General features: G+C 40.2%; 1 protein-coding gene across 1 annotated transcript in view; it reads right to left on the bottom strand.

Moving 5' to 3' along the window:
* The window catches only part of LOC117941978 (plakophilin-3-like), a 34284-nt gene extending 13130 nt beyond the window's left edge, over window positions 1–21154 (bottom strand). The window contains exons 1-7 of the mRNA XM_034867282.1: window positions 20965–21154; window positions 8607–8695; window positions 6116–6735; window positions 4986–5109; window positions 4526–4730; window positions 3214–3373; window positions 1581–1689 (exon numbers count right to left, since the gene is read on the bottom strand). Of these exons, the coding sequence (XP_034723173.1) occupies window positions 1581–1689; window positions 3214–3373; window positions 4526–4730; window positions 4986–5109; window positions 6116–6735; window positions 8607–8695; window positions 20965–21154 (1497 nt within the window). The remainder of the gene's footprint in view (window positions 1–1580; window positions 1690–3213; window positions 3374–4525; window positions 4731–4985; window positions 5110–6115; window positions 6736–8606; window positions 8696–20964) is intronic.
* Window positions 21155–21405: the final 251 nt, after the last annotated feature.

The raw sequence follows: 21405 nt of genomic DNA, 5'->3' as shown, positions 1-21405 counted from the left end.
CCTAAACATCACAATAAAAAACTGAGAGATAAAGTACTAAACTGGATAGCAAGTTAACATTCCTTAGTGCTTTAGTCCAATTCCAGGGAAGCTGTCAGGCTGAAGAAACACCGACGAATAATGTAACACACTTCTAACGCAGTGCTTTAAAGGATACAGCTGGAGATAATTTTTTGGGCATTATAAGCTGAAAGGGGATAGAGAGTGCAGAGTAAAATACAGCAAAGGGCCGCAGGGTGGACTGAACCTGAGGCTGCTGTGTCGAGGAGTAAACCTCTATTTATGGGCGCCTCCTCTCCTCTATCTAATATTCTAAAGTTTTTCTTATTCACAACAAATCTTATGAAACGACCCAGACATGGACACACACTGTATTTTATTATGACTCAGTTCCACATCCCCGTTAGAACAAAAGCACTATTTCCTCCTGTATGAGTGACATTTGCTGAAAATGACATTGTCAAGCTGTATTGGAAAAATGACTGAGATATTAAAGATTCACATCTTCAGTAGGAACTAGAGATGTTCTGAAGCCGATCCGTAGGATTGGTATCTGGGCAATGGAGGCCTTTTTAATGGGTTGTTATCAACTACACAGGTTGGCAAAATACCTTAGCTCAGACGCTATTTAATCTTTCACCTCTGCTCTTTCTTTCTCATTACACAGAGCAGTGTCCAAAACATTCTGAAAGCAGGTTCTTGTTTTTAGGTGTCGAGGAGCATCGCTTTCCCAGTCTAACAAACCAGTGTTTTGGTAGTTCCCACAACTCAAACAGAGCGATGCATCTTCTCTGGGGTGGATCACGTCATTTCAGTTGACGCAACCCATAATTTAAGTTTAACCACTTAATAGTTTTAAACCAGGACCTTTAGTATTTGGATCAAGTAACTTGTGAAAAACATGGTGCATCAGATTAGGTATTCTACAACTGTTCCTGTGTGTCAGATTTAGAACATTTAGGAAAGTATCTGATTGGAATATCAGGTTGCTAATAATAAAAAAATAAAAAAATATTGATGAGGATCTGGGCCTAAAAAACGTGATCGGGACCAGGACTAGACAATTAATCATTATTAAATCGCGATCTCAATTCACACTGTTGACGATTACTTTTACTACTACTTTCTTCAGTGAGTTTTAAACATAGACTGTATAAAATAGGTTTTAAAGCGCTCCCGAGCGCTGCAATGCTCTCCCTTCTCTTCATTAAAGCCTCTGTGTTACCAGGCTTGTGTGCAATGTGCTATAGGTGCCAAACAATCTAATCAATATCAATTCTAAGCTAAAAAAATCACGATTAATATTTTTCCAGGAATCGTGCAGGCCTAATTGGGACATCTGTTGCAGAAACCAATGGCCGTGGGATTAAGTCCCATGGACAAGATAGGGAAGTTAGTACTGAGAGTATGACTAACTACACCATGTTGGTTTGGTGGTCTTGGGTCCATGGGATGTATTGACAAAAAGAAAAATATAGACAGGCCTTGTCCTGACCATAAGGATTTTCAAATCAGACATTGTCAGTTACACTACAGTGTATCAAAATGTCACAGGCTATAACATTGCATGTCAGAGTTACCTTGTCATCTGCCATGTCCGCTTGTTGAATGTAGGACACCAGAGAGTCCACCAGGCCTCGCATGTCTCTCATCTTCTGTCTCGTCCTCTCATTCACTGAGCTCAAGTTCCTATGAAGTCAAACACACAGACAGAGACATGCAAATCCAGGGTAGGCTATTGGAACATACTGCAGTAAAGCTGTCTTTATAAAAGGAATCTTTGAGTGATTATAGCACTAACTTTAAGAACCTTCAGTAGCACCTTCATCACTTTGAAAGGATGAGTTGTTTTTTGGATCTTTCTGCACTAACATGTAATTCTATCTGTCAATAAACATTTTAGAGAAATGCTTTACAAGGTGTAACCTAGTATAACTTCAGTTCCATGCTATGGAAATGTAAAATATGTTTTTAAGATTTTGACAACAGCTGTTAAAGTGCATAAAATCTGTATTCTGTAAAGACAGTCTTACGAGAGTCTTACTTCTGCCTGGCATCTCCATAGCAATGGCAGGTAGGGTTAATGAATACGTTCCTCCAAGTTGAAGAGAACAACTTGGAGGAACATTCAAACAGTGGTTTTGGCGCATGATTGTTACTTTTGATCCATGCTACTAGTAGGTCGCTTAACGTTGCAATGCCAGTTCACTGATCAATCGGTTGGTCCACCACATTGGTCCAGAATGAAATATCTCAAAAAATATTCGATGGTTGCCATGAAACATTTTACTGGCATAAGTGTCCAAAGAGGATGAATCGTTATTACTTTGGTGATCCACCAATTTCAACTTTTGTGCCACCAGCAGGTGGGTTTTGGATGGGTGGCCATGAAATTTGGCACAGATGTCCATGCCCCCTCAGGATGAAGAGTAATGACTTTGGAGATCCTCTGACTTTTCATTTAGCGCCATCATCACGTCAGAGCTGGATTTCTCCAATACTTTGGCTGATGACCAAATAGTCTTGCATTGCCAGGCCTATCTCCACATTTTTGGATAGGAGAAAAAAAGCTCTGGGTTGTTTCTTTAAAACCACTCACAATCGTCTTGGGTAGCGCTAAGCCCTTCAAAATAGTCTCGGGAAGGAACTTGTTTTACAGGAACATTTGCCCCCCTCAAAAGAAAATGCCATAAACAATATTAAAGGAAGATAACGGTTTACACAATACAGTAATGGGAGCTATTTAAATTAGTTGGATACATGGTTAAACCTCAGGTCTTACCAGTGTATCGCCATGTGTACTTCGTCCAAAGTGGGGACAGCTTTTGGTTCCAAAACGTCCCAGTTAGAGTGGAAATTCATGTTTTTCGTAAATATGTGATTTTTTGTTGTTGTTATATTTATATCAATTCCCAAAAGAACCAAGCAGGCCTGCATTGTTGCACGATTCGGAGTTTAAGAACGGCTACACACTGAGAGCGCACTTCCAATGCCATGCAATTATCCTGGAAATATACTGCTGTTGTTTCAGACTATTAACCAGATAACTGCAAAACATGACTTTCCCATTAGCCTCAGCTGTACTTTGTGTATACTGCTAACTAGCGATTTCGACAAATTCTAACTTTTGGTATGATTACAGTGTCTAACCCATTGAACATTAACATGTGTTGGGCACAGGGTGATGGGTTGAGCAGGCTCCTGTGTTGTCACCTGAGGCAGCCGCTGGTGTTGTAGAAGATGTCTCTCTCAGACGGGCTGAGTGGCATGCTGCTGCACAGAGGGATCAGTACGTTCTCTGTCAGCTCTGATAAAGCTTCTTTGGACAGCTTCTCCTTCAGGTTGTCTCTGGAGGACAGATTCCACAGGACACCTGCAGCCACAGCAAACACGTTTTTAACCTGTAACTGAGTAATTCAAAGCAGTAATATACATAAAGATCAGTCAGTTACAACACCTGGATGGTGGGATTGAATTACAGGTAAATATTAGGGCTGTCCCAATAAATGCGAAAATAACGACGTAGCGCTAATTCCTTTAAAGGGCCCAAGGTTTTTTAACATTAATATGCGTCCCCTCAGCCTGCCAATGGTCCCCCAAATTCTAGAAATGGTGGTAGGTGTAGCCGAGCCCCGAGAAGAGGAAAGCTCAGATGAGCCAATCTGGAATCTTGCCCCTTGTGAGGTCATGAGGGGCAAGGGGCAGATACTAAGGAAAGCTCATTGTAGGACTGGCACTAGTGGCTGTAATTCTGCACCAAGGCTGAATTTTGAAAAAGAGACTTCTCATGCAATATTAGGGGACCACTAAGGTCTCTTTAAAAGAGACTTCAGATGCAGTATTAGGGGACCACTAAGGTCTATATAAAAGAGACTTCAGATACAGTATTAGGGGACTACTAAGTTCTGTATAAAAGAGACTTCCGATACAGTACTAGGGGACCACTAAGGTCTGTATAAAAGAGACTTCAGATACAGTATTAGGGGAAGGTCTATATAAAAAGGGACTTCAGATACAATATTAGGGGACCGCTAAGGTCTTTATAAAAGCATCCAAATAGCACCATGTCATGGGACCTTTAAACACCACTTGCTTTTTTGACGCACGCGCATTCTGTGATTCGAGCCTGGGGTCCCTCTGTAGTTTGTAGTAAATCAGGAAGCAATGCGGTAGGTAGCAAAGCTCCATGAGCAGAAGTAGATAAAGAAAAGGTCTTTTGAGCGACAATATGAGTGTCAAAGCCTTTCCAGATGGTTCTCTCCACAAGACTAAAGTTATTTGCATGTACTGTAGATTTGAATGGGGTTAACACCGGAGTATGTTGAGTCTCAAATACGATTTGAACCTTGAAAATATCCCTTTAAACGTACATTCAGAAGAAATAAAAATTAATTAATCACTGTGTTAACAGTGGCCATCATGAGATTAATCGCGATTCAATATTTGAAACGATTGACATCCCTAGTAAATATCTTAAGCTCATAAGCAGGGTTCAAAGCTGTCTGAATACAAGGACCATTACTACCTGTGATGGTTTTTCGAAGCTCCTCGTCAGGTTTGCTCAGGATGCTGACCAGACGCATCACTCCGCCAGCGTCGATGAGTGCCGCCTTGTTGTGAGCATTCTCGTAGATGAGGTTCCGCGTAGCGCCGGTGGCAAAGCGCTGCACTTCTAGATTGTCACTGGAGAAAAGCTGAACAAGAGCTGGGATGCCATGGAGAGTACGGACCTGAAAGAGAGAGAGAGAGAGAGAGAGAGAGAGAGAGAGAGAGAGAGAGAGAGAGAGAGAGAGAGAGAGAGAGAGAGAGAGAGAGAGAGAAAGAGAGAGCAGAGAGAGTATTACCATATAGTGTTGATGCAAACATGTTGTTAAGAAGTGCTGGTGATGGACACATAGCGGACTAAATGAAATACTACAATCAAACACAAATAGATAAATAAAGCAAATAAGAGGAATTTGACCAAACACAATATTGCATGTTACCTGGTTTTTGGCGTCATTGCTATGGTAACACTGGTGTTGTATGTATGCAGCTCCCAGAACTTGCAGGGCATCGTCTGACTCAGACAGGTATCTGACAGCTGTAGCCACGTCCAGACTCTGTACACTATACACACACACACACACACACACACACACACACACACAAAGCTGTTTATCACCGTGGCTATGAGCAGTGTATGGTGACGCTGCAGTAACATTACTGAACCAAATAGCTCGATATCAATACACAACAATATTGTAGTGCTGACAATTGGTGCTTTCACAAAATATGTAAACAATTAGATTTTTGATACATAATCATCAGTAATGTGAATATAATGACTATGTGGGTAAAGGCAAACAATAAAAGTTACAACAATCTGGTAATTTCGGAAAATGACATCACTTTGCTGCAATGCAGCCGCTAAAACCAGGAAAAGACACCACTTATGCCATATAATGATATTAAGACATCCAAAATCTAAGACAATATCTAGTCTCATATCACAATATTGATATAATATGGATATATTGCCCAGCTCTAAATGACAATGATTGACAATGATAATAATACTTTTTTTTTTTGTGCTAAACCACAGTGGGCATAACTGGATTAGTCCCACTGTTCTTTGTTACTGTTATGTACTGTACCTTTAGTTTTTTTTTCCAGTACTTCCGTAAATTACTAGAGACAAAAATACTATATTGAAGCAAACTTTTTTTTCCTTCTTGTTTAACTTACATAAAAATTGGTATATTGTAAAATCTGTGTCTATTCTTTAAAGAAACTATTGAGTAGTGTAACTGTAAATATGAGAAAGTTTGTATTTTTGGTATTGGTGTTTAACGCTAGTGTTTTTACTCTCAATGTGTTCTGAGTGACGGTGTGTGTTATCTCAGTGAAGGCTGTTCAGAGTGTTTGGCTGCACGGAACCTGTTTTGCGACGTGTGTTAAGAGTTGTAATGCTTGATATGAGTTTTGCAGGAGATGTGAACTGTTTAGCTCAGGTGACAGTTGGTAGTGCAGACTGGAGTAAGAGTTCAGTGTTCACTGTTGTTTAGCAATCGAAAAAAATAATGTAATAGCCGGCCCAGATATTTTAGCAAGGTAAAGGAATTATATGTCTCACTCTTCCAGTGGGTCGTTGCTGTGTATCGACGCTCCATCCAAGATATCCACTCCTCTCCCGACACTTCTCAGACTGCGGAGCGATGCGGCCCGGTGGAGTGAGGTTTGGTACTGGCCCGCCCCCACGGCATGGTTGGCCCTGGACACATGCTGCTGCCACTGTGTCCCCCAGCCGTCCCCAGCCATGGGAACGCCCCTGCCAGTCGTCACCCAGCCCTCCTGGCCAAAGGCGGTGCTCTGCTGCTGTTGCTGCTGCTGTCGGTTGGTGATTCTGCTGATGGTGCGGTGGGACGGGCCTTTGTAGGTGTACTGAGACGGCAGATCCTCGCCCTGCCAGCAGCCTCTGTCCTGGGCCAGTGTCCCGCTGAGGCTGCGCCTTAGAGTGCCAGAGGGAGGCACAGTAATCATGTAGGACGCGTTCTCTGGAGGAGGCAGCACAGTGAGAGGAAGTGCCTCCTGGTCGGCTTGGCACAGTGACTTGGAGCGTCTGCTTTTGTTCTGTGACTCGAAAGACTGGAAGCTGCTCTGGGCCTTGTTGGAGGCTTTATGGCTCACCTTAGAGCTGCTTTCCACAGCAGAGCGAGAGGAGAAACCAGAGGAGCGAAGACTTGCTGTGGGCATCTGCAGGGCGGGAGGCGTGGGGAGAAATGAAAGGTCAACAGACACACAGCAGAAAACCAAGATACACACCATTACTGTACTGTACTGTAAATGGAAAATGTTCCTTTATTTCCTCAAAAGTAGTTATAAAGAATCCACTAAAGACTGAAAAGAATTTAACCCCTGTGTTGTCCTCCCGGGTCAAAAACTGGCAAAGATTTGTCATTTTTGACTCTTTTTCAGTTTTTTTTAATTTCACTAACACCACTTTACTACCACTAGTTTTTCACTACTTTTTGGAATTAATAGTCGATCCTCATTTATATAGAATTATATATATATTTGAGTTAAAAATGTAGAAATTGTGAATTTTTTTGACTAATAGTTAAGATTAGAGGAACGCACAGATGTGTTTTGTCAGGAATGAAAGTGATCAGTTCTATTTGCTTAGAGCATTGTATGGATTCCAATCTATATTTTGGAGGTAATTTGGTTAAAAAGAAACCCATATTTCAGATATATGCATTTTTTAAAGGGGTCAAATTTGACCCAAGGACAAAAGGAGGGTTAAACATGTTGGATTTTGTCTGAACGTCAAGACGGGAAAAACACTGACTTAAGACAGCTTGTTAAAAATTGAGTTTTATGAGCAACTACCACCAAATGGTTGAGACGACGGTGGCGCGCCCCAACTCTAGCATGATTTCATTCCAATGGACTGAAATTGGAAATTTCTCTGGGACAGTGGAATTACTTGAAAAGTTGTTTGGTGTAAGGTCGACCAGAAAAGTATCATCAGCATCTTCTTTTTTCACATGTTTTTACATAAACAGTGTTTGAGGTTGGTGAAACCGTCCAGGTGTGAGAGGTTGCAAATTCAACAGCTCTTCCTATCTTACAGTAAAGCCAGGCTACTGAACAGTAAGCTGCAGGAAGCACACCGTTGCCTGTGCATTGTTAGACTGGCCAGTTAGAAAAAACAGACACGCGTCCTGTTTATAGTTTTCTTCTGCCTTCGCATTGTTCTGAATTTGGCCAGCAATTAGACCAGAGAGGTGTGTATGTGTGTGTGTGTGTGTGTGTGTGTGTGTGTAGGTGTGACTCACAAGGTTTCAATCAAGGAATGAACAGTGATGAATGCACTACTCTTTAAGAGAAAAGTACTGTTTTAGCCTGTTTTACTCCTTGTTATAAGTTGGAGTATACCACGTTGAAGTTTTTATCTCTTTCTGATCATGTTTATGATGGGCTATCACGCCTAACACGAGCTGAGAAAATACTATCAGCTCATGTATTTATTTTTAGAGTATGCTGTTATTGAGTGTTTAATAGCAAAGTCAAGTCGCTTTGTACGTATATGCGCATGTATAAAAAGATCTGTGCAAATAAAGTCTGACTGATTGATTGACAATGTTTTAGATTGCTATACAATTCTAATTTATTACAACTTTTGTTGTTATTTTGATAGTTTCGGCTGGGTTTTGAACACAAAAATCTGAACAAGAAAGGCGCAGGAAATGAAGTGTCAGTGGTAAACAAGCCAACAGTTTATCCAGATCATCTCAACCATATTATTTGGAGGTAAAACTGAAAAGAAGTGACCAGGGGATGCTGCTAATAATCCCTTCATAACACAGGAAACTAGGATTAAAACACACACTCTCTTTTCTCTCTGTACCCCCCAATTCTTGTAGTAATGTCAGAAGACTAACCATACAGGACACAGTTAATGTACATGGTTTAAGTTGCTATGTTACCAGGCTTTGACCTACGCTACACTAAACAGATCCCAAACCTACAGTCATTTTTGCAATGACCTGTACTGGGCAGCTCTTTTCTACGTTTTCTTGCTTGTATTGTAGTGTAATGCAGTACTGGCAGGCGGTACTCACAGCCATGACGCGGCTGGGTGTGTGTATCATGGATCTGGAACTGAAACCGTGGCTGTGGGAAAAACTCTTTGCCTCAGGAAAGTTGTAGTCTAGACAAAGAAGAAAGAGAGAAAGATCAAATGTTACGGTTTTGGATCATTATGCCACTTTGTCAAAATTCACATTCAGAATGCCACTTTGTGTTATGAACTGCACTGATGGATAAGAAAGTACAGATATTGCTGAAGTGGTGAAGCTGAAACACAGACAGTTATACAACATATGTAGCTCAGCGTGAATTCTTTCAGGGAGAGCTAACTTTTAATTGATGCACTGCTAATCAGTTCAGCTGTTATCTTAATGGATATACTTTTTGTGTATAACCGTGTATAACTGTCACATATCTGCAACTAGTCTCACCTGATTGAAATATAGCTCAGCATAAATTCTTTCAGGAAGACCTAATTTAATAAATGCTCTCTTACAAAATAGAATCAGCTGTTAAGGGCGTTCACCTTCCTGCTTAACCAATCAGAATCGTACAAAAAAGGCCAATCACTGCAAGGGCCAATTACTGAGTTTCTCCCTTTGAGATCAACTGTTGTTGCAGGAAAAGAGTGCAACCCTCCAACCCCCCCTTCCACCTCCAGTCCTCTACTCCAGCTGACCAGTCCGGAGCCTCCTTCGGTCTGTTCTTCTAGCTCCTTCATTGCCTCCACCGGTGTCTAGAGTCCATCGGGGGTCTGATGGTACCTACCCCTATATAGATATACGAAATATTCGTATAGCGATGGAGTCTAATCGCCAAAAACGTTGTACAATTTATTGAGTTGTACAATGAATCTTATTTGCATATCTGCAAACATGTCTTTCCTGATTGAAATATACCCACAGTTGTGTCAAAATAATAGCAGTCTGCGCTCAAAATCCTTAGAATAGCTTTTAATTCCATAACATAATTGCATTGGGAACACTGCACATTCAATTCCAAACCAAAGTTGATCAAGTTTGTGTTCTACCTTTACAGGAAGTGAAGAAAAAGGAATATTAGGCTGTTCAAAAATTAGCAGTATTTGCATTTTTCTTTACAATCTCAAACATTTACTGTATCAACTGAAAAATGTCTCAAGCGTTTGCTTTACTTTGAGTCACTGCACTAATATTTAGTTGCATAACCATTATTTCTGAGAAGTGCTTCACATCTGTGTTGCATGGAGTCGACCAACTTCTGGCACTTGTTAACAGGTATTCCAGCCCAGCACGGTTGAACTACGTTCCACGATTCCTCTGCATCATGTTTTGCCTCAGAAACAGCATTTATGATGTCACCCCACAAGTGTTCTGTAGGATTGAGGTCCGGGGATTGGGCTGGCCACTCCATAACATCAATCTTGTTCATCTGGAACCAATACTTTGCTTTCATACTGGTGTGTTTTGAGTCATTGTCTTGTTGAAAGTCCTATTTCACTTCACAGTGTACTGTGGCTTGAATTCAGCGTATGGGGGTCGTCGGACAAAGTGTCTGTGGCCCCTAGACCCAAAAAGAACAAGTTTGCTCTCATCAGTCCACAGAATGTTGCACCATTTCTCCTTTGGCCAGTCAACGTGTCCTTTGGCAAATTTCAACCTATTCAGTACGTGTAATTTTTTCAGCAATGGGACTTTACCATAGACCGTTCAATAATACACGGCCTATGGACTTTACGAGGGCTTTTAGCTGATAGCTTTTGCTCGGGAGCACTTTAACACAAATTTTATACAGTCTATGTTCAAAACTCAATGAAGAAAGTAGTAGCGCTTGAGATGCAGTATTCTTTTTTTTAGATTTAAAAAGTATTATTTTTCTTAGATTTAAAAAGTATTATTCTTTTTAGATTTCAAAATTTATTTAAAAATTAAATTGTGAACAGGGTGAATCAAGATCGATATTAATCGTGCAGTCCTAGTGCTTTGGTATGAAAATGTCACTTTATAAGGTTTTTTAACATTAATATGCGCTCCCAAGCCTGCCTATGGTCCAGTGGCAGAAATAGTAATAGATGTAAACCGAGCCCTGGGTATCCTGCTCTGCCTTTAGGAAAATGAAAGCTCAGATGGGCCGATCTGGAATCTTGCTCCTTATGAGGTCATAAGGGGCAAGGTTACCTCCCCTTTTTCTGCTTTGCCATGACAAAGAGAGAGACATCATGGCTTTCAAACGAGCAAAGTGGCAGTTGGTCAAGGCCGCACAACCAGCCTCCACATTTTGAGTTCTCACCTTCCTTGCACAGTGTTTTACCTTGTATCAAATCCACTGTTGTTGTGTTAAATAAAGTGTGAATAAACTGAAATAAACATTATGTTATAAGCACTAAACAGAAATGATTGTGTAAACAGGAAAGTGTTCTCATTAAAGCTCTGTGTACATATTGAGCAGAACTATTGTCTACTACTTGATTCAACTCACAGATGAAAATAATAAACATAGACACGAAGACACTAACTACATGTATGAATGACCACCCACAGAGGAAAGGGGGAGCCTAGCCTGGAGTAAAATGCTAGGAGAAGAACAAAAGACTCCATCAAGTCCAGCAGGACGGAAGGAAGGAGGAGGGAGGAGATGGTGCTGGGAGGGGACTGGCCTGCATGCCTGAGCGTAAGCATCACCGGGTCAGGGGTGGGGGTGGGGGAAGGTATGTTCATACAAGATCACCACAATAGGGAGAACATGCACAGCACATGTCATCTGGATCTCTTATTATGCAGAAAAGCAACCACAGAGAGGACTAAAGCTTTTAATTATAAGGGTTCTTCGCTGTAGTCAGTCGGTTTTTCACACAAAATTAGCCATGTCATCAAATTTGATGCACCAATATTTAAAGGAGTGCTCTAATGTTTTTAAACCTTATTTTCAGTGGTTCTCAAACCTTTTCTGCAGGGTCCCCTTTAATAATATTGTATAAGGGGAACCACTAAGGTTATATACAAGCATCCAAAGAGTCTAGGGACCTTTAAGCCGAAAATAGCCGTCATTTTACAAATAGGTTTGGCTACATGATGGCTTCATGCGCCACTGAGCAACTCTCATTCGAATAACTGGACTCCGCTTCAAATGCTCTATGCAGTTCTTTTTATACATAAATGCATATTATACCTTTAACTGCTGCTGCAACTCTGATTTATACCTTTATACCTGTAGGTACCTACCTACAGCAAAAGCAATTGCTAATGGGTACTACAGGATCATGGTATTACACTATTTAAAGCTATATGTCATACCAAACTTATAGCAAAAACGATACAGTATCTCAGATTTCACAAATAGGAAAATACTGTATTTATAATCAGTTGTAAAACAACCTATTGTTAAAGCTATAGGGCATGGTTTCTGTCTTCCCGAGGAAGACACGAGGAATTCTAAGTAATGACAATAACAATTCAGTCGGTGCATCAACATGATACAAGCCTTCCGTGATCGCACTTCACCCTCTCCCTCCTCCACTCAGTTGTTAGTAGCCAAGGAGGACACGGACAATGAAAAAACATGTTGGGCTCCTCAGAAGAGGTCATTATCTTCACTTAAGTTTCTAGGTGCGAAAGTACCCCGATGACACTAATTTCTAAACACGGCCATACTGAGAAGTACAGAGGGAGTTGTGTGGAATCTTAATTGGCTTTGTATTAACAAACTACTGTTTAAATTACCCAGCTGACTCCCATTTCTTTGTTGAAGAACTTAAATCTCATTACAAATACTTAAAATTTAAATCAATGAACATTAGTTCCTAGTTGAACTGTCCAGTTTTTTAGCCTTTAGCATTAGAATACATCAGCCTTCAGCACTGGCTAACTTATTCGGTTAATCATCTATACCAGTAGCTGGAACAAAGAAGCTCCACACCCCGGGCAAACTATAATTTTGGCTGACTGTCATGCAGTTCATTCTGCAGGGAGAACGATTAGTCGACCAAACTTCAGACTCTGTAGTTGGAAGTCAGTGGTAATATCACTAACAGGGCTCCAGTCATAGTTTGTGTAATTGTGTTGTCCACACTGTCAGTGGTGGTTTTATGCCAATAGACCGCAGATGAGTACTTAAACTGCCATTATACTCCATCAGAACAGTTTCTGACACATTGTCGGATAGGCTCGAACAACAACTGCTTTCCGGCACTGGTTTAGAGAGGCCTGTGTCTGACCCTATCTGCAAAAACCCAGTTTACCACATTCATAGCCAGCTGTGCGGGGGTGAGAATGGAGCTCTCTAGCTCTATTTTTTCCTTCTTAACACAACTATTTCTGCTACTTTGCAAGTCAACAACCAAGCGCAACACTGTAACTGCTTTCAAGAGCCTGTCGGTTATCCCCCTATTTAAACGGCATCACATCTCCTCTGTCTTCATGAAGGTCAACTGTATACCCTGCCTTGTGTTTGAACATGACATTACTGTGTATGTTTCTGAACTAGCTATCTATCTGGGCAGTGATCCAGGAGAGTAGGTGTTTCTCTGCTGTAACTCCCCTATGTCCAGACTTCTCTATCAGGTTGCCTGGTGTCGTATCCAGTCTACCCTAGATATGTCTTTTAGCGCTTTACTGGTCCAAGCCTTAACTTTAAAATGGTGACAGACATGCAACTGAGACACAAAGTCAAATGGTTAGAAGTAGGCTAATACTTAGTTACTATGTCTGAACAAAAACACTCACATGCCACGAGAAATCCAGAATATTGGAATGTTTTAGTATGTTTTTAATCAACTCTTTGCTCAAACGTTTATGACTATGATTAAGCCCAGATGAGACAGCTTTCTCTTTGGCTCTGCAAAACAAGAAGTCTCTGAGTGAATTATGTATTTATCTTGCTTATGGAATGTGTGCAGCTCCTCATATTCACCATGAGCCATTATTGGGTCGTGATACCGAGCCAACTCTTTCTCAACACCATGCTTTCTCAACCCATCTCTGTCACAATCTCATCTTCTACCACAGCTCCAATCCTTGTCCCATGATATCCAAAAAACAACTTGTTCTCCAACACCTTGGTCTTCAACACAAGTCTGAACTACATACATAAGGGAGACTTACAATCATCTGCAACATAATTTACTCCTCACAAACATGTTGACAATCCATGGGGCTAAGATGTAACAAAGGGTTGCACTAAAAGAAGGTTATATGATCGAAATAGACAGACATGTGACTGGAAACCATTGTGGCCAAACCCACCACTGGCTGAAGCTTTATATTTAGTGTACAGCCATGAGTGGTATAAACCCTTTCCGCTTACTCTCGGTAAGAAAGTGAATAAGCATATTTCCCCCCCGAAAAGTTGAACTGTTGCATTAAAAATTCTTACCTGAGTGTTGAAGAAAGCCAAAATGGAAATGGTTCATCCATCCTCTGGCAATCTGGTAAGGTTTGCCAATTTAGAGCCAACCCGACCAATACTTGTTGAACTATCTGACATAATATATGTAAGAACTAATGAATATCACCATCTTTATATTACAGCACTGGTGTTGCAGTGGTATTATGTACGTCAGGGTGTACTCCCATCTCCTCTCATCCAAGCTCACATTTAGTATAATAATCGTGACAGGATTGCGTATAGAATTGACTCCTGTCACTGCTTTGGATTGAAAGTTTGACCCTGGCCTTGGTGGTTAGGACAGTTACAGTCCTTGCTTCTTATCTCACTTAACTGTCTGTTTTTTCCAACAACAGTTGTGGATAAGGATGTTTTCACAACCCTTTAAACTTGGTTGTTTTCACTACCTCAGGTAGTAAAATAAAAAATAAAAACTCCTTGTGTTGCTTTAAGTTTCTGTCAGTATGTCCAGAATGCCTTATTTTAGGTCTCAGGACAAATCCGAAAGGCCAGAAGTGCCATAACTGAGGGAACCCTGTCAAATCCCATCAGCTCGTACAATATCCAATTTTCCCTGATAGCCCTTGAGTTGTAAGTGAAAAAAAATCTGACAATGAAAGTCTGCCTGACCCCACCGGCAGAGACCAGTCTAAAATAGACTCTGATAACATGCTTTAAAGCGGAGATTGGAAAGGAATGTTCCACACATAAGGTGGTCACTGAGCTTAGGAGGGGTGTTGAACCAGACAACAGCTCACTTGCATTTCTCTTTCAACATCTACATTACAATTGAAGGACTGGAGTTGACACCCCTGGTCATTCACAGCCATCTTCATCACTCCACACAAGCATCTCATTTCCATCCAAGTTCGCATTATTTTGCTCCACTCGTCCTCTCCATCTGTTTCCTTTGTTTTCACGCTCATCGTGGTTTGGACTGCATCCAGACTATGTTGAATTCAGACCACCATGTGTGTACTTCATCCGATTTGGCCGAACTTTTTTGGCTCATTCAGTTCCATTCAACTTCAAATGTCACACAAAAGAAATTCTAAACTTAGTTCACATTGGGTAATGCACTGACTTAGATCTCATGGGAGAATTTGACTTTAACTACAATGTTCTACCTCCCTAACTTTAAAGCTGGGGTTTTGTATGTATTAGCCTATGTACCACAAAATCACACATACTTAACATCACATGGTGTTGTGTTTTAAAGTAGAACAAAAATGTGATTGCTCCTGACTTTTTGTGTATAATTTAAACTACAACAACACTTATGGAAGTCATAAATTAGCACAATGCTGCACTTTGGTTGAGACACACATCAGGTCCTCTGTCACTGTTATAATTTTTTACAAAATAAGTACACAAGTGAAAACTAGAGTCCAACAGATATGTTGGTGGGCCAATATTAGGCATTTCCCGATATATTGGTATTGGCATGTATAATGGCCAACTTAAAAATTAATTAATAAATAAATACAATTTTATTTTTTATATTTTTTAAATGTTCATTCATCCAAATTCTGATAAGCAATTATTTAAAAAAATAAAAACGGACTGTCAACCATGTTATGAGCGTTGCCGTTGCATAGTCTGTCCACCAGAGGGCGCTTTAAACCTTCCCTGTTGGCAACACTGATTTCTGTTTTGTTAATGTGTTTTAGTTCAAAGGACTTTAAGTTCATATCTTGAATTTGTATTTTTATACATTTTATTTATCAAAACTTTACAATATTTTGATGTTACTCTGTTCTGTGTGACAATAAAACAAATTGCTATCATATTATTTCAGTGAGAACTCATAAATAACTACAAATAACTAATGTTAGGGAAATCTGTTTATGTTTTGTAAAGTGTTTCTGGTTGTTTTTTTTTAAATATACATCGGCCAATATATCGGCATTTTGGATTTTTAAATAATCAAGTATTCGTATCGGTATCAACATCGGCCCTAAAAATCCTTTATGGGTCGGGCTCTAGTCAAAACCAAAACATATAAGATGCATTACTTCTGTCTAAGCAAAAAAACATAAACAGACTTTAAATTAAATTTGCCTTTAAAAAGTAAAATCAGTTTTCTACAATTTTAAATATTTAGTGGCAATGTTTTTTTGACTACGTAACACTAACTTTTTAACTTTTGTTTTACAGTTATTTTTGGAATTTATGGTCAATAAACCTCATTTATAGGAAAGGATACCTAATGTTTGAGATATAAAAGCAGAAATTTGGAATTATTTAGACTAAAATTAAAGGAATGGATGTTGATGGATAATCACAGACTGGAATATGTCAACTTTTACTCAATACTATTTAAAAACTAGTTCAATTTCTTCAAATGCTATAAAATTGAATAAGACACCCCACAATTCATGAATTTAGAGATTAGTACTTGCCAAAGAGCGTTGTGTGGAATCAATTATGCTATTTTGGGTAATTACAATTGAGTAGTTAAAAAGTACATCGATATCGGAAAACAGGTCAATTTGGACCGAGGAGCTTAATCTGGCACACACACTGGTACTGTTTTCCACATCTTTGGACTGTGTGTGATGAGGCGACCGGCCGTTTGGGGGCAAGTAGGGCATAGCTCCACCTAACAGAAAAAGTGTGGTTTTAGTGGAAATGAGTGATTTAGAATAGATATAATTCTAGATTAATGCAACAGTTGCTGCTGTTATTTACGTTGATTCTATAATTTAGGGTTGGTGGCTGGGTAGTTTTAAACTGGTGTTTTAAATGTCCTCGGCCCGAGATGCTGCTATGTGGGAATAGCACCACACTCAGTTTCTAAGCCCCAGGTATGTGTTGGATTATCACCTGGGAAATAGCAAATTACATTTACTTTACAATTTGTAAAGGTGTGTAATTTTTCTGGTTTTCCAACTAAAACTGTGTATGTGTAATGGAGATTTCTAATGAAAAGTAATCTCTTGGCTTGGAGATATGCAGTTAGTCATTTTACTAATGAATGAGGATCTCACAAAAGCTTACATGTACCTTTCAAACAACATCCTGACCCTCTGTTGGGTCAAACTGGGGTGCTGCAGTCTTATCAGACAGAAGAAGTAGCAGTCTGAGGAAGGGGGGGATTTCCCCTTCTTCTCCCGTACATTCCATTTGAAAAGACCAATGCCAGGTCCCCATTGAGACAGATGTGGATAATCTGAACATCCCAGGCTGACTGGCCACTATAATAAACCTTCACATGTCAAAACAAAGACTATAAGGTGGATCTGTGTACTTAAAGGGAAAGTTCAGATTTTTTTAAAGTGTGGTTGCAAGAGGTATTTCTTCATAGTTAGTATGTTTGGTACAGTAGATAGCGTTTAGCACGCCCCTAGTCTATATCCACCAACGTTTCACTTCCGGTATTGCTTCTTAATTTAGGCCGGAGATCCATACCCTTGGGCTTTCTCTGTGTTGCCATTTTAAACTCCGGTGGATATATGAGGACTATGGTTAACAGCTCCTCAGATCTCTGCAGGGTCTGCTTTGAGCCAATTGATGGATGTTGATGGAAGCAGCGTTAGAGCAACAACACCATTGTTCTTTGATTTAAAACAACGTTTTTGTCAGAGGAGTCCGGTGGCTTTGAAGAGAGCAGAGCTAACGGCTTCAGTTCCCATTGGAAAGTGCTGTCTGACGGCAAGGTAAAGCAGTAAAAATATTATTTAGCGCACTCAGACAGATTTTTTTTTTTTTACGTGGCTACAATACTTTTGGCTACCCCGTGACACCCACCATCTGCTGTAGGTAATACACTATGGATATGTACGTAACTCAATCGACCACACTTCCAAAAATAAATGTACCATCCCACTTATCACTTTTGTTTCATACTTCCTAACTAATACCAAAAACAGTTCTTGTTCAAGATTTGAACAGTCATGACTCAAAACCATCCTGACTGGAACCTCTGATGTCATAATTAAGGTTTCCATGGCAGGAAAAAAACAGGAAATGAGCAGGAAGTAGCACACCATGTGGTTCCTATAGTGGACAAATACAAACCTGTGTAGTGGGCCAACAACAAACAAGAATAAACAGCTATTCTGGAACACAAGAACAAGAATGTGCACGTTTTAACACATTTTCTAAACCCCAAAAGTAATAAGGAATTTGAATTTCCAAATTCCACATCATCATGGGATGGTACTTGACAGTAAGGATTGACTGATAGTGTTTTTTCAAGGCCAATACAGTACCTTGTAAAAAGTACAGTAAAAAAGAAAATCTTTTGTAAAATGTAACAATTTGGAATGTTACAAAACTCCAACACAAAGTTTCAGTTTGTCTAACAGAGCTGTAGCGGCGCCAAAGAAGACCATTTTTTAATTATTGGTAAAATAAAACACAGATACCAATAATCTGCAAAATGCCAAATATTGGTACTAATAATCGTCCAGCTTTGAACGTACTTCTCTGTTTCATGAGTTTATTGCATATATGCATTTCCCAGAAGCTCAACATGAAAATGCATGATCACTGATGGAGGTAGAGATGGAACGGGGAACCGGCACAACAGAACCAGGGCAGGAATTTCTACCTTGGAATTTCAAACAGCATTTCACATTAAAGAAAGAACAGTGAAAACTAAATATAACTGTGCAGTGCAACCTCTGCTTGCAGCAGCCAACCTCCTCGCACTGTCCAAATGAATCCACCTCCAACCTGAAGCATTTCAAAGCAACTTCTTTTTTTTAATTAGCCAAGGCTAGTCGTCCACTGTAGTTTTACTGGTCACCTTACTATTTTAAAGTTGTATCAGCTACCTGTTCAGTTGACGTTAACTTTACATCCTCCTATGTGCTGATCTATTAGCCGCAGAGCGGTTGAAAGACTGGCAAGCCCCGTTTGACATGCTAGCTAACGTTAGCTAAAATTAGCTAATGGTAGCAAGACAGCGGTTAGATTGTTGTTGTAGTAGGATATGCAGTTCGGGACTACAAATACAAAAATCTATCTGCTTCATGTACACATTCAACCAGTCGGATCAGAATAACACACCAGAATAGTCATGTTCTGTTAGCAGGATTTGATTGCCGCATTTCTACATTTTTAAAATGCAAGTCAATTTGGAAGTGATCCAAATATTCAAAATACATTACTTAGATTGAATTAAGTAACGGAATCCGTAACAAATTACATTTGTAGGCATGTATTCTGTATTCTGTAACAGAATGTATCTTGAAAGTATCTTTCCCAACACTGGTCCTAAATTCCTAAGCCAGAACTACGGATTATTAAGGAATCTTATCAAGGATGATACATACTCAGATGTCAGGCAAGCAAGAAAGAAAGAAATATGTCATTATAAAACAGAGTGTAATAAAGTCCACAGTGGTTCCCCAAACCCAAATTTCAATCTGTATGAGTTCTAAACAATTATATTATTAAATATCAAGGTTTGTTGTTGGGACTTTTGTGCAGTTGGTCGGACATTTTATGGGTTAAATTACTTAACTGTATCTTGGTTTTGAGGTAAAAGTGGTGCCTCTCAATGGAAATCCAACATTTTGTTGAAGCTGCACTCATCAATATTTTATAGTAACAACAGATCATGTGACTAGGTGTAATGTCAAAGTGGCCACTTCTAGTGATGAACCCACCCAAGTATTTTCTCCCCAAAACTGCAGGGACCCTCAGCTACTTTAAACATTTAAGCATTACTCCTTCAGCTCATTGTTTAAGACTTCACTCTTTTCAGCCAGCAAGCAGCTGTTTCCAGCACAAAAGCTCTGATAAACCCACTGACCACTACCTGCCCAGCACCACTCGGCAAACATCACAGTTTGTAAGAAGCTGGTGAACACAGTGGGACATTTAATAGTTAAAGCATCAAGTGTTTCCCTCAGGAGTTGGTTGAGACCAAAACAGAGCCAAAGAGACTGAATTTTAGACTTTTAGACATCTATCAGGAGGCCAGAAATGCCTAACAAGCTACTGTTTGCTAAGACCTGCACCACAACAACTTTACTTGATGCGAATACTCTTGCATTTAAAACTTGTTCCACTGCCTAACGTCCCAAAAACAATCAATGCAACTAATTAATGGGTTAAGATAAGATATGCCTTTGATGTTTCCTTTAAGATAAATCTGTCAAGAGAACAAAACCCGCAACACATTGCACATAAACACACTAATAAACATACATTTGTCCAATACAAATGTAATCAACTTAACATTTAACAACACATCCACACACACACAGAAACACACACACAAAGAAAAAGAACCAACTACACATCCTCCCCCTAATATTGCAAATGTATTCTACCCAGATTGCACATTTCCCATTAAATCAAGCAGTGATCAATAAATTATGTATTGCAAAAATGTAGTATTATATTAGACCCACACATTCACATGCACAAATGCCCTTCCAGATATTGCAAATGCATCCTTCACTAACACATATTTAACCCTGTTCATAACCTTATGAATATGTACAGTATCCTTAAAGGTTTTTAAAGGTTTCTTACAAATTTCCATTCCAGACAGCAGATCTGAGTGGGGGGGGGGCTGATCTTTAATGCAATGTCTACATTGCCCATTATCAGCATGCATTAATCCAATGTTCCAAAGGCACATTCTGTTTATTTATCTGATTTAATTTTAAAAAACTAACCGAGAAAACATTGGAAAGCCCTTTTGCAATTATGTAAGAACACAATGTAATCTGAAAACTGCCCTGCCCTGGTTAAAACAACAATGCAAGTGATCTCAGCTGGTATTCTGTCTATAATGCAGTGCAATGGAAATTTGTAAGCAACCCCAAACTTTTGACAGTTACATTTTACACCACCTCCACCACAGTTAACTGTGCCTTTTTCTTCCTTATCAGCATGTTTTTAATGGCAGCCCTGTCCATGCTATTACATCATGTGTATTTAATGGTCTGGCAGCAGTAGTAGGCTAGGTCTTCAACCTGTAGTTTATTGACTGGAAAATAACGTGTTGGCTACTCTTTCTAACGTTAAGTAGCTGGGGAGGCCGACTTTTAAAGGGATGTAGCTCACCTGTTGGTCCACAGAGAGAGTCGTCCAGCTTAGGCAGGGAGGAGGACTTCTTCTCAGCCAGTCTCATCCGGACCTGCTCTCGGACCCTCCTGGCCGGAGACATACCGTCCGAGGGAAGCCCATAGGCGGTGCAGGACGAGTTGGGCTGCAGAGCGGACAGAAAGCAGCCCTCTGCCACCGCTACACTCATACTTCCAGCGGGGATAAAGGGCCTGACCCTGAGGCACAAAGAGAGAGAAAAGTAGCGGGAAACAGTCCGGTCGTACAGCGGGCGATGCTCGTCCGTTGAGCGGTTACGTGTTGTCTGAGTGTCCGCTGCGAAATGGAGACCGGTCAGCAGCCCGACTGACTGTTGGTAGGCGGGAACTTCAGGGTGGGGGGGGGGCAACCAAAATCCACCTAGTAATTGTCAGGGCAACCATGACTCCGAGAAATGACGTT

The sequence above is a fragment of the Etheostoma cragini genome, chromosome 1 (genome assembly GCF_013103735.1).
Source record: "Etheostoma cragini isolate CJK2018 chromosome 1, CSU_Ecrag_1.0, whole genome shotgun sequence".
Classification (NCBI taxonomy): domain Eukaryota; kingdom Metazoa; phylum Chordata; class Actinopteri; order Perciformes; family Percidae; genus Etheostoma; species Etheostoma cragini.
This window is presented reverse-complemented; position numbering and strand designations above follow the sequence as displayed.